Source organism: Corapipo altera, unplaced genomic scaffold, assembly GCF_003945725.1.
Source record: "Corapipo altera isolate COAL_440 unplaced genomic scaffold, ASM394572v1 23b, whole genome shotgun sequence".
NCBI classification, from domain to species: Eukaryota; Metazoa; Chordata; class Aves; order Passeriformes; family Pipridae; genus Corapipo; species Corapipo altera.
The window spans coordinates 11,721,580-11,737,681 of NW_020884885.1; the positions used below are offsets into that span (position 1 = coordinate 11,721,580).

Consider the following 16,102-nt stretch of genomic DNA (forward strand, 5'->3'; position numbering starts at 1 on the left):
AGAAGCATCGCTTTCTTGCTCATTTATTTTTCTGAGAGCAGCTGTTGCCACTTTTCCTATTGATTCTGCAGAGGTAAGAAAGCTCAGAGGGAAGTGGATCAGAGTCTGTCCTACCTTTAGTATTATGAGACCCGGTCACCACGTTCCAGGAAGTGAAACAAAAATGATATAGTGATGACACAAAACAAGTGTCTGGGCCTTTACTGAAGTGATGGAAATAACACAAATAGACTGACTGTGCCAGGCTAATATAGAAATTGGCAGAAAAAAACCCATAAAGCAGTTCTTAACTTAGAAGGCAAATCTTTTGGAGAAAACAAGCAAATACAAACTCTGAAGCACTGAGTCCCTGGAGATCAAAAGCAGAACACACTATTACATACTAAAGGACTCTATTTCCCATAGTGTTGTAAGTTGTAATTTTTTGGGGCCAATGTGAACACACTTGTACAGCATTAGCACAGAATAAATTTTAAATGTAGAAAAGATCTGCTACATCATCCATCCCATCTAATATCAACCACCTCTGTGATTTTGAGAACCCCTCTTGAATGTCCACTGAAGCTGTGGTACCTGCTGCAGCTGGTAGGGCTAAAAAACCCTAAACAGAAAGTCAGGCTTAAGTTCTTCTTTAGGAACACGATCACTCCAAAAGCTTAAGTTGAAAGCCACTTAGCATAAAGAGAGAAGCACCTAGACTGTTCTCATCTGTCACAAGGAAGGAGAAATATCAGAAAGGAGAAGCGATGCAGTAACTGATGGTGAAGACTTGTGTCATCTGTGAATGGATAACAAATACTTATTCTGTGACTTAATGTTGCCACATTAAGTCACATTTGGAAACAATTAGGAACTTCCCTTATTACACATGAACTTTTCTGGTGCTGGGTTTTTTTGTTTGAAGAGTAAACTTCTGTTAATTTAGATCCTCAGACTGAAAGCCACTTACCTTAAGCAAGGAAAGAAATGTGAGAAGTATGGAAAAGAGGAAAGATGAACAAACAACACCCCCAGTGTATCATGTGGAAGTGTTGAACCCTGAGTAAGCTCTTGAAAGTAATCAAACCTCACCATTAAAGTGGGCATTGACTGTTTTAAAAATCCAAATTAACTGCCACTGTAGGTGTTTGGCTCATGTGGTACATCTGGCATAGAGAATGAGGCATCACTAAATATTTTCACTGTTCAATTCCTATATATCAACTTAAGACAGATGATTTGGTGTCATCAACAGTACTGGAAATAAGAACAAAATTATCTCCAAGTGTCTTTGGACAGAGTTTTTAGTGACATTTTGTTCTTTGTCAGTGCAGAGCTTGCAAAATAGGACATTCCTAACTCCACCATCTATGTTCCAACATAGTAGGTTTATGAAAATTATTGGCTTCTAACTTCTTATGATATGCAGACTAATTCCCTTAAAAATTTTTTGGGTACATATTTAGAGATTACGGTGACAGAATAATGCTTCAGTAATTTTAAATTTAGGTACTGATTTTTTTTTCCTACCACTTGAAATAAGCAGAGCTGGATTACCTCCTGAATGATTACAACAGTCAAGGACTATTGCGGTAGTCATTGACTTGCATTAGGTTAGGCAAGTTATCTGGAGATATGTGTCACCTAAATGATTTGCCTCTTCACAGTTAACACAGCAAAGAGAACTGTACTTAGTACAGATGTAAGTCAGCCTAATACCTGAGTTGTCAGAGTACAGAACAAATTGAAACCAAGCTGCTAACAGCAGTTATTAACTCCATATTTTTTTAATGAATGCTTTAAACTAGTATTCCCCACACTGAAATTCAGTAAAGGTGTAAAGGTAGGTATTTTTTTTTTTAAAGCAGGAATTACATATCACTGATCTCAATGGAAATAAGTTTCAATCCCTGCATGCAGATGAACAGTCTCATCTACAGACACCTCAGAAGCAGTGCATCAATAACCAGCCGTCTTTTTACTTTTGCTAGTCACTGGTTACACAGATGCATAGACACACAAGTCAAAGTGGGTGGTATACTACCACTTTACACAGGAAAATGCATAACAATTAATGCTGCTCACAGGTCACGTGAAAAATTTAGGTGTGCTCACTGTTTGGGTAACACTGCATATTTACAATAAGGCTAAAATATATTTATTGTAGAAATCAAACAAAACAAGCACATTGCCACCCATCACTTTTATAGGACAAATCCTGTTCAGTGCTTTATGTGACAGGCAATAAAATTTAGCAGGATTAACAAAAATAATCTAGGATGAGTGAAATCACCTACTAGAACCTTTTTGTGAAATTAAAACTACTGGGATCTCAATCATCAAAATTTGGGCTAAACTAGCACCTGAAGAACTGTCTTACTTTCTGCACCATAGTGACTTCACCGCAATATGACATTAACGAGCTCGGGTAGTGTTACAGGGAAGTGCTGTTTGGGAGACCACCCTTTAGACAACATATAAAACATGAGCTTTGACTTTCATGGCAATGTTAACACTGGTGATTAACACACTGCATACTCTAATTACCTTGATCTTTCAAGGTGAACATGATAATTTCCTAAAGATCTTCTGAGATATTAACAGCAACCATGTTATTCCAATCATATATGAACAGATATTTGATTGCAAAACATTTGCTAAGGGAAAAAAAAATCTATGCCACTTATTTTGAGATGAGTTTTAAAAGCAACAGGATGAGAAGTAACTAGAGATCTATCTTTAGCAGCTATTGCTGCTCTGCTTACCTTTATCATAAATTAACATGGTATTATTAAGATTTTGCTCTAAAATTAAAGCATTCCTTTTCTGTTTTCCTGAAAAAAGACATATTTATACTTCAAAATGAATCTCATGACTGAGCTCTGAAAGCATAAACTGGAGAACACTTATGATGAACAGGATTGCCATAAAAAAATGTTACAGAAACGTCACAAACTGTAACTGCTGAACAGCAAGAGAACACTGCATTCCAGAAGCAATACCAAAGGAAATCAGCTGCTTTCCACACACACAAGCATAAAAAAATACAACTGAAGAATTCTCACTTCATTTTTAGGGGAAAATGATCAACAAAGTGACAAGTAGAGGAAAACTAAAAGGAAAAGAAAACTAGAAGTTCTTAATTACAATTACCTGGCTATGCAATACTGACTGGTGAATGTTTGACAGGTCTGTATTTAGCTCAAGAGAAATACACAAGTTCTACTACATATTCACTGTGCACTACAGGACCCAGGAAGGATACAAAGCAGATGGGCAGCCCACATCTGCAGAAGCATAAAAGAGTTCAAAGCCTTGTAGCGGACTTGAAAAGCCAACCAGCTCACCCAGTGGTCAGCTTTACTCTCTCTGAACCCAAAAGTATCACTGCTGCTTTCAACAAGGCATGACAAGGCTCCATCACAGTAATATGAGTGCACCTCCAGTGTCTTTTACAGTTGTAACATACTGGATAAATAACTAAAAGGATGTATCTACTATCCACATATCGTTACAGCTTCTATTCTGGAATAACAAAAGACGGATTGTTCTAAATTCCCTCTCTGGTCAAGTTAAGTATCAGGATGGGTACAGAGAAAGAATGAGGAGTGTAGTGCCCAAATTTAGATTATGTTTTTGGTGTGGTTCTCCCCACACAGAAACACTTTTCATTTTTAGCTTCTTCCTTTAATATAAACCCTCCTTTGAAAAACTGGAAGTTACAGAACAAAAATAAATATTTTCAAAGAACAGGACAAAGTGCAACTGAAAAAGCTAAGTATAGAAAACCAATAATGAAAAGCAAAATGAAGTATTTCAAAATCTGATTTCCACAAATCCCTCCCTAGATGGTCAGTGGCCCTTTTTCAAAGATCATGAGGTGCATGCTCCAAACAGAGTAGTGAGAAAAACAGTACAAAACAAGCTTCAGTCTGATGCATAGCAAGCAACAGGATGATAATCCATGTTGTAAAAACTTAGACTGAAGCACACAAAATGAAGCCTACAAAGTTCTTTCTTTTTTATTATTTATTCCAACAATAGTTTTTCAATTAAGAGGATTATAAGGTAAAACTGTTCTCACTCATAGGGAGTTTTAAAATCTGATTTGTAGCCAATAGATGCCTCTAAATTGGCTTAACTATAGATTTAAAGGTTATCTGTTTGTCTCATTACAGTAGTTCTGATTAAACCTTTCAAAATATACAAATGCCAACAAATACATAACCAGATTTCTTGATCATATTGACAGGAAAAAACCTCAGCACTGAGTAACAGACTAGTCCCTGAAGAACAGACACAAAAATTCTCCTAATGATATACAACGACGTGATAAATAAAACATGGGAAAAAATAAAAAGGGAAAGACAAACCTATTTAAATTAGAACACAATGCAGTTAAATAAGGGACATGCATGCAAAACATCTTGAAGAATTCAGTAGGCTACTTTATAAGAGTAGAAAATGTCAACCCTCCCCCCCAACAACAGGGAGGGGAAACTCAAAGAGGTTGACTACCTAAAGCCTTCACTCTCCTTCCTCACCACCCACTAAAAAAGGGGCTTGGTTTTTTCGTGATGCAAATTGCAGAAGCAGTAACTTGCTCTATGATGCCTGGGAATAGGGCTAAAACACAGAAAGACCTAAACATCTAAATTTAAACCCTCCAATCCTGTGAGTGGTTAAAAGAAGACTAGAAAATGCCTCTTTCAGAGGATCCCGTTGCTATGTATAGAGAAGGAAGGTAAGTAGCCCTCCAGTCTGAATTTCAGACTGTGCTTCAAGGTAATGAATTTTTTTGTTTATTTTGGGAAAAGAGAGAAAGAAAGCAAGAGAAACAAGCATAGATAAGTTCTGAAGGGAAATGCTTGTCCTCACTGACTTCTCCTATGTGCCAGATTTTTACTGTAGATAATAGTTACTTATAAATTTCTTAAAAATAAACATACACCCAGAGTACATCACAGTATATCATATACTATGAATATTGAATGATCAATATTTAGTACTCTGTACACAACACACTTCTGAAATCTGTTTATTATTAAGCCAAGGAAATTCTTAGTTTAAGGATCACTAGCATATGCAAAGGCAACAATGGCCTTTTTTCTCTTTCTAATCTTTCCTCTTTTCCACATATCTCTTATTCTAAACATCATATGTTTTGTAGATCCTGTTAGAGCCTACAGTACCTATGAACTCAAGTTTAAAAAGGATTTTAAGTAAAACAGTAACCCTACTCAAGAGAAATAGCATCTGTAGTTGAACTCTGTGACAGTAAAGTAACTCCACTGTGGTTTACGATTAGCTTTCCACTTGTATGGGGCTGACACTGTAAAGCCAAGTAAAGGCCTCATGTGTGTGTGTCTTGATTACCACTCTGCCTGTAAGATTTACACCATATACTGGAATTCAAACAGTCTACCACAGGGACCTGATTCCATATTTATTTTGAGGAAGTATTTTGATAGGCCGTATTTATGTTTATCTGTGTTTCTCTTTACTAGGTTATACTGCTCAGCAAGAGCAGATTAATACTCAGACTTGATCCATGACAATTTATAGATTTGTTTGGGATAGATATCCATGCAGTCTTCATCCCAATTGGCCATCAAAGCAGAGATACTGACACACTGTGTTAACTGGTCAGGTAGGCATGTCCCTTATTAATCTAAGATAGCTTTTAAGTGCTTGGCAGTTTGTCATACGTTCTATGCAATACCATTAAGCAGCAGAATAGTTGCTGTAAATAAGATCTAAAAAAAAAAAAATCCTACTTTTGATGAAGCGATGATCAAGAACAGGATTAGTCTTTTCTTGAGTAAGGAATACCTGCAAAAGGTTATGTTTGACAAGAATACTGCCAACCACTCTAGATTAGAATTCAACAGGAAAACACTCTCCTCATACTGCCAGAACAGTACAAAGCTATAGAACAATGACTGCAGAAAGACTAGAAATTTTTGGAAGAATGTCCCTGTTCCCCAAAACTGCTACATTCAAGAAGCTTCAATCTATTCCTCTAGGAAACTCTGAACTGTCCTAGTTTCAGACATTAGTAACCAGAATAGATGATAGATTTAAAGCTTTGAGGACAGTCAGAGCACAACACCAACTCACATGAACCAAGCAACCAACCTTAAAAGGAAAAAACAAATCAATAAAGCAGACAGATTGGGGAAGTTAAGTGCCTGGCACTCTATGGCTCAGCGTGCAGTGCTTATTTCAATCTGAGCACATGGCATTGCATGCTGCTTTGAGACAATCTCAACATGACTCATTACAGGCTGAGGCTACACATCACCACTTTACAAGTCCTCAGATTTAAGCCAAGTGAATACAGGCTTCAAGGTCTTGGCAAATTGCACAATGATACTAAACTATGCATTGTCAGTTCTTCCATGTTTTAACCAACCCATTAACACAGCTCAACTATGAAGATGTTTGTGAAACTACATCTTCCTGGAGATGTAACTGGGGAGTTACTGTTGAACATATGCTTTTGTTGAACCTTTTTAAATAGGTCCAGCTCGAGGCAGAGCAGACTATTAAGGTTCAGTAAGAATTTTTAGCAGCTATGTGCAAGTAACTGCTGCTGGCAAACGCAGCCTCCTAAACAGAGAAGGACACAGAGAGTCAAAAATATGTCTCATTTTCTCTACATTCTTGCCACAAAAAAGCACTAAAAACACTGCAGAGAAATGTTAATACATCTGATAACAGAATGTATCAAGTTTTGAAATATTTAGTTGGGAAGAACCTTTTCCCTTCCACTCAACTCCTGACCATTCCCTCCTCCGATATGAACATGTAGCTATTGCTCAAGTAACTGAAGGCTCAAGATAACACATGAGGATGAATCTTTTGCACTATAAAGGCAGATAAAAATGGGAAATGTCATATTATGTTTACTTTAATACTGTACTGCTTTTTCTTCATACTGCATGGTTTTGCATCAGTAACCTCTCACTGAATTCCCCTACAATTCTAAATCCCCTTCAACAGTGCAATTCCCATTTCCTCAGTTACTGCTGCAGCTGAGGCCATAATTTTCTCCTTCCTTGTCTGCTAGCCTGATCCTGGGAAAAGACAGAATGGATACAGAAAACTAAATATTGCAGGCATACCATTCTTAACAGAGCATGATGCAAAGTGAGGCTGATGACTGTTGGGAGAAGCTGTTAGGTACACTGCCATGCAGAAAATAAGCAGACTAAGCACATAAGCTAGCAAGACAGACTTTGCATGATGAAAGAAGCTGCAGACCAAATTCCCCCACTAGCATATTTAACACATGCAGAAGAGAATGACACTTGAGCAACAGAGATATACTTAAGAAAGCACACATTGCTTACAGAAACCTTTAAGATTCATAATGGCTTTCCAGCAAGCAGTAGCTTGGAAGCAATGTGCACAAGCAGCAGGTATACAGCCTTTGGATACTGGTGTAGCTAAAAATGCCATGTTTAACACAGTACCAATTCTTTCATTTTTAAATTTAGGAATCTTAAATCTAGACATCTTTGTATAGTTTTGAGAAGAAAAATATATGGGGCTTGGAAAGGAAAGATAGGTTTCAATATGAGCTTGTCTTAGTGGTATCAGGGCAAGATCCTTCAACTTCTTCAGTCACCCAAGAGACACTAGACAGAGACTTTGCAGGGAAAGATACGATTTATAAAGCAGGCACCAAGGAGTCAAAAGTATCAAAAAACCTGCATCTGGTCAACTGTGTTCCAGATCACATCACTAATATTCTAAGATTACTGGAGCTAAGGTGGACTGTAGGAACTGTTGATTCTCTTACTGGGCTAGTGGTTCAGAAAGAGTAGCACAAGATCGAAAGAATAATTGGGTCACATTATTCCCACAGAGCACATTCTCAAATGATTTCTCCAAGATCTCCCAGTCAGAGGCACATCTAACATTTCCTGACACCCCCACTCCCTAGGGATGTTGGGCCTCCATCAGGACAAAAAGAAGTCCTCATTCTCCATTATCTCCCACCCTCCTGCATTCAGCAAGATGTTTTCATTCTACACTAGAATAATTTAACCTCCTCTTACTCCTTTAGCACTGCAGAGCCCAAATATGGTGACCTAGATTCCACTTGTGGGGCACCCACCATACGTCTTAGATGGACTAACACTGTATGACCTCCACTTCCAGAGTTGCTTGACTGTCAGAGGGAGAAAGAATCCAGCTTGATTTTCAGATTCCTGGTAGAACTTGCAGGGTGAACAGCAGGTACATGGGTGCACTCATGTGCATGTATGGGGTAGCAATAAGCAATTGAGTATTTAACTTCAAAAGTTAACACTGATTTTAGAACTACCACTGTTTAGGACAACACCTACTTTATGCTACTATTAAATGACAATGCAAACTATTGCCATGATGTGTTTCTGAGAGCTCTGGCAAGCTGTTCACAGACTTCATAGAATTCTGCTTGTTTAAAAATTCTACTAGCTTTGACTATTCTTTTTATACAGATGAAACTTCCGATAAGGTGACAGAGAGAGCAAAAGCAATAAGAGAAACAAATGGTCACAGATCCTTTTCCTTTCATGAGTATGAACAGATAAATAAGAGTACTAACATATCTGGTATTCTTACTAATTTTCAGGAGCACTCATGAATTCTGCCTTTACATGATATGGAAATCAAGGAAAAAAAAATCTGAATTTTAAACATACAGCAGTATTCAGTTCAGAATCCCATATAATTGGTATAGATTCCAGCCTTTTGTTTCAACTAAAACAAGATTAAATTCTGAGCTAAGATAGATATCCTTTGCCCCAAGAGTAAATGTCTCCTCTTTCCACCTATGCACACTGTGATGAGCACTTCTTGGACGAACAAGATACAGCAGTTTGAGAAGAAGGAAACTATATTATGATAAAAATGTCTAAGAGGACCTCAGGCTACAGGAAATAAAACAAAAATTTAGCAGACTGTTGCTGGGACTATCAAGTCAGTCATAACTTGTAGGGAATAACTGAGTAAGTGAAAGGTACATTTAAAAATGCAAAGTATTTCACATCCCTGTGCTTTGACACACTACTGTAAAGAAAATTACACGATCCTTTTCCTTAGTGTTTGTGTATCTGAAATCACTATAGGGAACTTGAGGTGATTGCAGCTGTCAAAACACAGTCAGAGGCTTGTTGATTGATGTGATGTTGATTTCAGGAAGTTATTTAATCTGTCCATAAGCTTATTAGAGTTTCAAGCAGTGATTCTCCTTTCAGGTCAGCAACTCCTATTAATTTGCTTAAAGGTCATCAGCTTATTAACTTTAACTTGTAAGAACCCCATGTACTACCTTTTAAGAGGTAGTACATGAAATGAACCAAGACTACTGACTTCATGTGGCACAGAGTATTTTTACCACAAGAGGGCACTAAAGCCACACCTAAAGGGGATCCTTACGCTGCCACCGCACACATCACAGAACTCAGTCAGAGTAAAAAGGATGATGCACTGCTTTCACAAACGCACACACTCCATACATAAAAGGATTCAGGTTTCTTGATGGCATGCACATACATTCATAACGTACTCACACTCCCTCTACTTCCAACAGAGCAGCACAAAGCTTTTTGTAAAAGCACTACCCTGTCAAGGATGAAAGACGGTGAGACCTGAAGCTTGAAACAAGTCGTGCTTCACGTTTTGAATGCCACCGGTCTATTAATAATATTTTATATTTTAGTCTTGTCTAAAAAATGTGAAGTGCATGAGCTCATAACAAATCAGAACTGTTAGTCAGAGGTAGATGCTTACAGTCTGATAAAAATGTTTTGAGTACAAATTACTTCTGCTTGCCCAGGCAACAATTCTGTTTACACATACAAGGAAAAGTCTTATACAACAGCAACTAATAAATCATCATGTTTCAACAGCCAGCTGATCATCACGCTAAAAATATGGTTCTAGTCTTCTGTAACCTTTTTAATACGGCTTGACAACATCAGAATGTTCACATCAGCCAGTGAAGTGCCACAGGAACAATTCTGTAGTTGGACAGTCCTCTACAGACCTTATCACACGACAAAAGCTACTTGCAATATTTTAAGCCACGAAAGTGTGCAAGACAAATCTCAGCAATGCATCATTTTAGTATCACACAAAAATGACGTTGGCTTTCTCTACTAGCTTAATACGCAGCACAAATATTTCATTTCTGCACCTCAGAGGTGACCACGCTTTTCACATTAAGCTTATGCAAGTCTCTTGGTCCTGTTACTTGTGTGTCAGATATGGCTGCTCAATTTATTTGTCAAGCAACACAAAGTTTCTGATACTTAACATGCTTCAGGAACTGACTTGCCAGTAACTAAGAGTTGATGTAGCAACACCCTTAACACTGCCAAGTCACCTCTAGAAGGACCACCACAGGATAATCCCATAAGAATGAAGTCTTCGAACCATTTTCTCAGGTATTTGGGAATAAGACAGTATGTGGCCTGCTGCTGTACAGCATCTATATTAGATGCAACTGACTTAAATCCTGCAATTGTCTAAAATACATGTCACAGCTGACAGTGTTGTAATAATTTTTGACACTTCACACACCTACTCCATAAGAAAAAACCCTACCAAAAACTTCTGTAGATTTAGAAATTCTTTTACAATGAAAACAAACATTTATATAAACTTGAATATAGAAGGTAAAAGTTAAAAAGAAAAATGTTGGTATGAGGTTTTTAATTCCTGTTCTCACATGCATGAAGTGATTTGTGTTTGAAATATAAATTTTTACCTAGAATGGAGATAAATTACTAAAAAAAAGTACCAGGCAGCAGTACAGACAAGAGCACACAAGCAAGCATCCAACAAGTCAGCATTAGTGTGTCACACTTCCAAAGTTCTGTGCTAACAGCAAACATCCCAACATGCTTGAGAAAATGTCTTTTTCACCTCTTTGAAAAAAACACCGAGCATATACTGTAATAAAAAATCAGACTAAGTTCAGATTCTTGACCCCACATTCCATCCCATGCTAGCATATAATTCCCAGTGACCATTTGCTGGATTCTGCCAATGGCTCACAGCAGCAGAGCAAGGAATTCTGTGTCTCACTAGTTAGTTCAGTTCTCATGAACAGAGGCTTTTGACAGGCGAAGCAAAAACACAGCTATCACATGGGCCTACAACCCAAAGCACAGGCAACCCTACTACTGTTACTTTCAGAAATACTGAATCAATGCTTATCAAAACAAGATATTAAACCAGAGAAAATGTGATATTCCAATTTCTTTGTAAATTTTTTAGCATAACATATCCACCTCAAAGGATATAAATAGTTATGACACGCCATCAAGTACATAATAACAAGAGGACAAACTAAATTCAATATCAGATGTCCCCAAGCAGAAACACATCATCTGAAAGGCTGTGAGAAACTCCTGAAGTAACAATCCAGTGATACTGTGATTGTCAAGCATACATTTGATCCATGTATTTATGAATGTGCTTCATTAGCTCTATCCTATTCAGAAACACGTGTGAAAGTAGTGTTCAGTTTGCACCTTGTCATCAAAATGTACCCTCCAGACTGTCATGGTATTAGATTCATAAAGGAACATAATCTATTATTTTTTAAGTCTATGTGACATTGACATTTTAAAAAATGTTGTAAATGCAACAAGTAGTGTAAAATGTTAGCATCTAAACAATTCGCATTTTTTAGGTTCCATACAGTGGTTGAATAATGGTATATACTATTGTATTAGAATGGAAAGTCAAAATTCAAACTTACAATCTCTTTTCAATTATTTTCTTTGGACTGAAGGATGAACAGAAGATTTCCAATATTTCACGATACTTGTAAGTGTGAAGTGTGATTTCTGAGTGTGCATCCTTGAAATAATTCTGGCTTTGGGGACTTAACCTCACTTTCATACAGCCTGTCAAGGTTCCTCCTGAGTCAGCTGAAGTTTACAGTGGGGAAAGAAAAATAATCCCCCAAACCTTATGAAAATAAGATAGGCACATCTACCTCTCCATTTTTTAACTTTGAGTTTTGACTTAAACCACAAATCATCATCAAGGTTGAATTAACCAGTATGTTTATTTTACACTCTGCACAAGAATGTACAAAGAACATTTACACTATCTGTCAGATTCGCACTTTCAGGTTTCTTGCACTCAGACAAAAGATGACCTAAAGAATAGTATAAATAAAAATGAAAAAGAAATATTAAGAAGAGTTCTGGAAAAAGGTAAAAAAAAAATAGAGTAAAATACTTAACTAGTGGAATACTGAAATTTAATAGGCAAGTTAACAAGCTAAGGCATATTCAGCTCCCTCTTGATGTAGCATCTTCACAGATTCATTAACAAACGAAACCAAATGTCAATGTACCAGATGAATATATTCGTGCTCACTTTGTTAACCTGTGGCCAAGGTAGCAAAAGATGCAAAGATAACACTTTTCTCAGAAGCAAAGAAATGAAAGATAACACTTTTCTCAGAAGCACTTTTGACAGGGGTTCTCCCTCACATTCAAGAAACAGAAACTTCCTAAACAGCATCAGCTGACCTCAAAATGAACATCCTGGAACAGGAATCAATGCTAACAGAGGTCAAGAATCAACCAAAACAGATTATGACAACTTTAAGAAAGAAAAGCATACAAGACAAAAGAAAGATGTCAAAGATCACTTTGGAGTTCAGATGCAGACACTGCTTGTTTACCATCTCGGTTCTGTGAATATACTTTTAAATCATTTTCTGCTTACCTTCAAAATAAAGTAGGTATCACTGGAATAACTAAACTTTTGAGTTACACACATTTTAAAAAAGATCTTAATTAAAAGTAAACAAACATTGATTTTTTTTCTAGAACAGTGAAGTGTCTCTTGTGATGAAATGCGCAAGTTCCATTACTGCTTACAGTATCTACTAGGATTTTTGTAAGAAGGGCAATCTGAAGTTAAGAGATTCATTGTGAAGCACCAGTATATGGAGGAGCTGACATTATGAGCATCAGCAAGAGCCCCATCAGTTGGGCCGTAGCACCACTTACTACAGTACATTTATCCAAACAGCATTCATTTCTCACACAACTCATGTACTGTCAATCAGAGCAAAATGCATAAGGCTATAAAAAGAGTATTATTCTAATGGCATAGTCCTGAAATTTCACCTACAATGGCATCATCCATACTGTACCAGGAGACATGACGTTTAGACTACGTTTAGACTACACAGTTCTAGATGTTAAATCAGAGGAGGTTTCTCCACGTCTTTTCACTGGAGATGGAATTAAAAAAAAACACCTCAGAGGAAGTTCTAACAATACCAAAAATCAGAAGCATTTATCTGGTGAGGTTTCCATTTAAAAATAAAGAAAAGATTAGACAGAAAGATACCTTAATAACAATTTGAGAGAGAGAGGTTTATAAAATCTATTAATAGATGTTCTTCAAGACTGCTCAAGAGTAGCATATTAGCCATATGCAAGCATACACAAAACACTGAAAATATTCAGTGGGATTGACTAAAATAAAAGAATCCACCTCCAAAAGCTATTTTTTTTTAAATACAAGTAGCCACTAATGACAATAAAGCATTCAATCTCAAATATTTTAAAAGCGAGACTGGATTCAGTCCTTCTTCTTACAGATTTTTGGAGGGTTAAGAGCAGTGATCACAGGTCTCATATTAATGAAATAATGTTGACACAATATAGCCTATTCCTTAAAGACTGAACACTAGAAAATGACAGCCAAAGTACTGAACATACTGAAAGAATATGAATTAAACTAAACCACTATTCACCAAATTCTTCAGCTTTAAGAAAACAAATCCAGTTGTCTGTAAATTTTGAAGGGATGTACAAAGGGGTTGTTGAGTAGCTTAGCAATAGAAGTTGTGCATTTCCATAAATACTCAATCCAGCATTCCTGGTTTACCAGTAAGAAATTGATGAGGCTGTTAAGGTATTACTGACACACTCAGGAAGTAATCTGCATTCAGTGGAAGCCCTCTGGATTTAAGAAGTCATCCTCAAGCAATTATTCAATGGACTGTAACTTTTCCATTAAAAGCAGTTTCTCAACCTTGATCCTTAAAGATAGAAAGCACTGTAAAGCAAAAGGATGGATTCTTGGAAAAAAGGGTGCAACACCCAAAGCAAACAGACATTATTTGACTTGTGGTCCATCTTTCAGCAGTTGCTTACCACTGCACACAGTCGAGGTGATGTTGTACAGAAAAGGATAAAACTGCAAACAACGGATCATCTTCAGGCTGCTTTCGCACTCCAAACACTTGGTTGTCAAATTCAGTGCATGTCTGAAGGCCTGCAGGGCTCCACTTATGTTGTTCAGAGCCAGGTATGTGTTTCCTAGGCTCAAAAAAGTCAGGGGCTGAAAAGAGAAAAGCAACGTACCCAGCATAAGTATGTTCACTGTTTAAGACTGAAAAGAGACAGGAAAAACCCTTGTCAATCCACACCCTCCCAAACTTGGCTACAAAGAATTCAGAAAAACTTCTTAAACTAGGACTGCCTGTTCTTCAAATGGAGAACTAACAGCTTGATGCATTGCTGCTAAACAAAAGTTGTTTTGACACAGGGTTATGTTAAGAATTCTGTCTTCCTACAATAAAAACCCAGCTGTTAAATACACACAAACTGAAATGAAGCATTAAATACTTATAACTATCAGCAACATAATGCTTACTGCATAGAGTACCAAACTGAATGCTTGAAGGTACTTTATAACATTTAAAAGTCAGAAAAAAAAGTAAAAATTTTTCTAGTGTTCTAGCAGGACAGACACATTTCATTTGTCAAGAGTGTTCAGATTTACCTGAGCAGAACTAGGTTACTGCAAACACCAATGTCACACTAGCTTAGTGGTACACATTCATGCCTTTCAATTCTTTAAAAAACGGTATTTTTGTCCACTGTTTTTGGGCAGTCTCACTAAAATATGTATTTTTTAAAAAAGGAAAGAGTATAAACACCTTTTTCACTGGGTAGAACTTAATTAACACTTTAATACAGGCACACAGTAAAGCACTACATTTTGTTTGTTGACTGAAAAGTTTTTTCCTTGCATGAAGTAATTTGCTGCAATTAGCAGTATAATGCTAGAATAATGAACTACAGTATTGTAATTAGCAGTCATTTTTCCTACTGAAATAGTTTTACGTTCATTGTCAAACAATGTGGAGTCTGATCAGTAACTTAAGATTTTTCAAACTCATCTTAGTTTGTATTATTAAGCAGCATTCAGAAAACAGTGCAAGCTGAGCAACAGGACCTTTTTTTAACAGCTTTTGCTTATAGAGCACATTCTTTACTCCCTGTAGCTGTAATTAATTTTAATTCGTATTTACTTTACACTATATTCCAGGAAATACTATTCAAGTATAACGTCTCCTGCTAATTTTTTTGGTACAATAGGTATTACAGGACAGAGTACATCTGAAAAAAACAGGAGCAGGCATTACTGTAATGAGGTAGGATTCACTAATATTTTTGAATGAAAGCCCTACTTACACAGCATGGTCCTAAGGATCCCTAGGCTCCTCCTCTCCAAAGCTGTCCTTTCTTAAGGCACATCATTCAAGCATAGTTCTCTCTATACTTCCTTTTTGCACTCTTACCCACCACCCAAATGGGCTAGATTCCTTTCCAACACTTGAAAGCTTCTTTCCGAATGCTATATTGAAAAAGCTTTTTCTGTTTTTAGCTTTTTTTATGTGCTAGGTGACTGGTGGCCTAGCAGGTTTAAGCTCTGTTAGTCTAACTACAGAGCACACTAAGAGCTCTCACTTGAGCTTCTCACTGAAGCATCTCAAATCTACGACCAAGACCGCCTGCTAGAGGAAAGCTGTCCCCCACTATGCCACGCCCCCTCCCCTTCCTTCCCACAATTGTGGCCAGTCCAGTAGTTCAAAGAGTTTATAAAGAAACTGTCTGTATGACATAGGTGACAACCTACAAAATGTTTATAATGTTACTGCTCAGAAATACAAAAACCTGGTTTGAAACTATGGTTGGAAATAAAGCCACCAAACAACCAGAATACAGGTTTTCCTCTACAAGAAAATCTGTGGACAAATAAAACAGTAGAGATAAAAAGTCAAGTGTCACAGAAAGAT

The 16,102-nt window shown here is 37.0% G+C and overlaps 1 protein-coding gene across 4 annotated transcripts in view; it reads right to left on the reverse strand.

The window, feature by feature from the left end:
* The window catches only part of TTC17 (tetratricopeptide repeat domain 17), a 55,602-nt gene that overhangs the window by 14,111 nt on the left and 25,389 nt on the right, over positions 1 to 16,102 (reverse strand). For all 4 annotated transcript variants that reach the window (XM_027642524.1, XM_027642528.1, XM_027642525.1 and 1 more), the window contains exon 16: positions 14,172 to 14,358. In XM_027642524.1, coding sequence (XP_027498325.1) covers positions 14,172 to 14,358 — 187 coding nt within the window. The remainder of the gene's footprint in view (positions 1 to 14,171; positions 14,359 to 16,102) is intronic.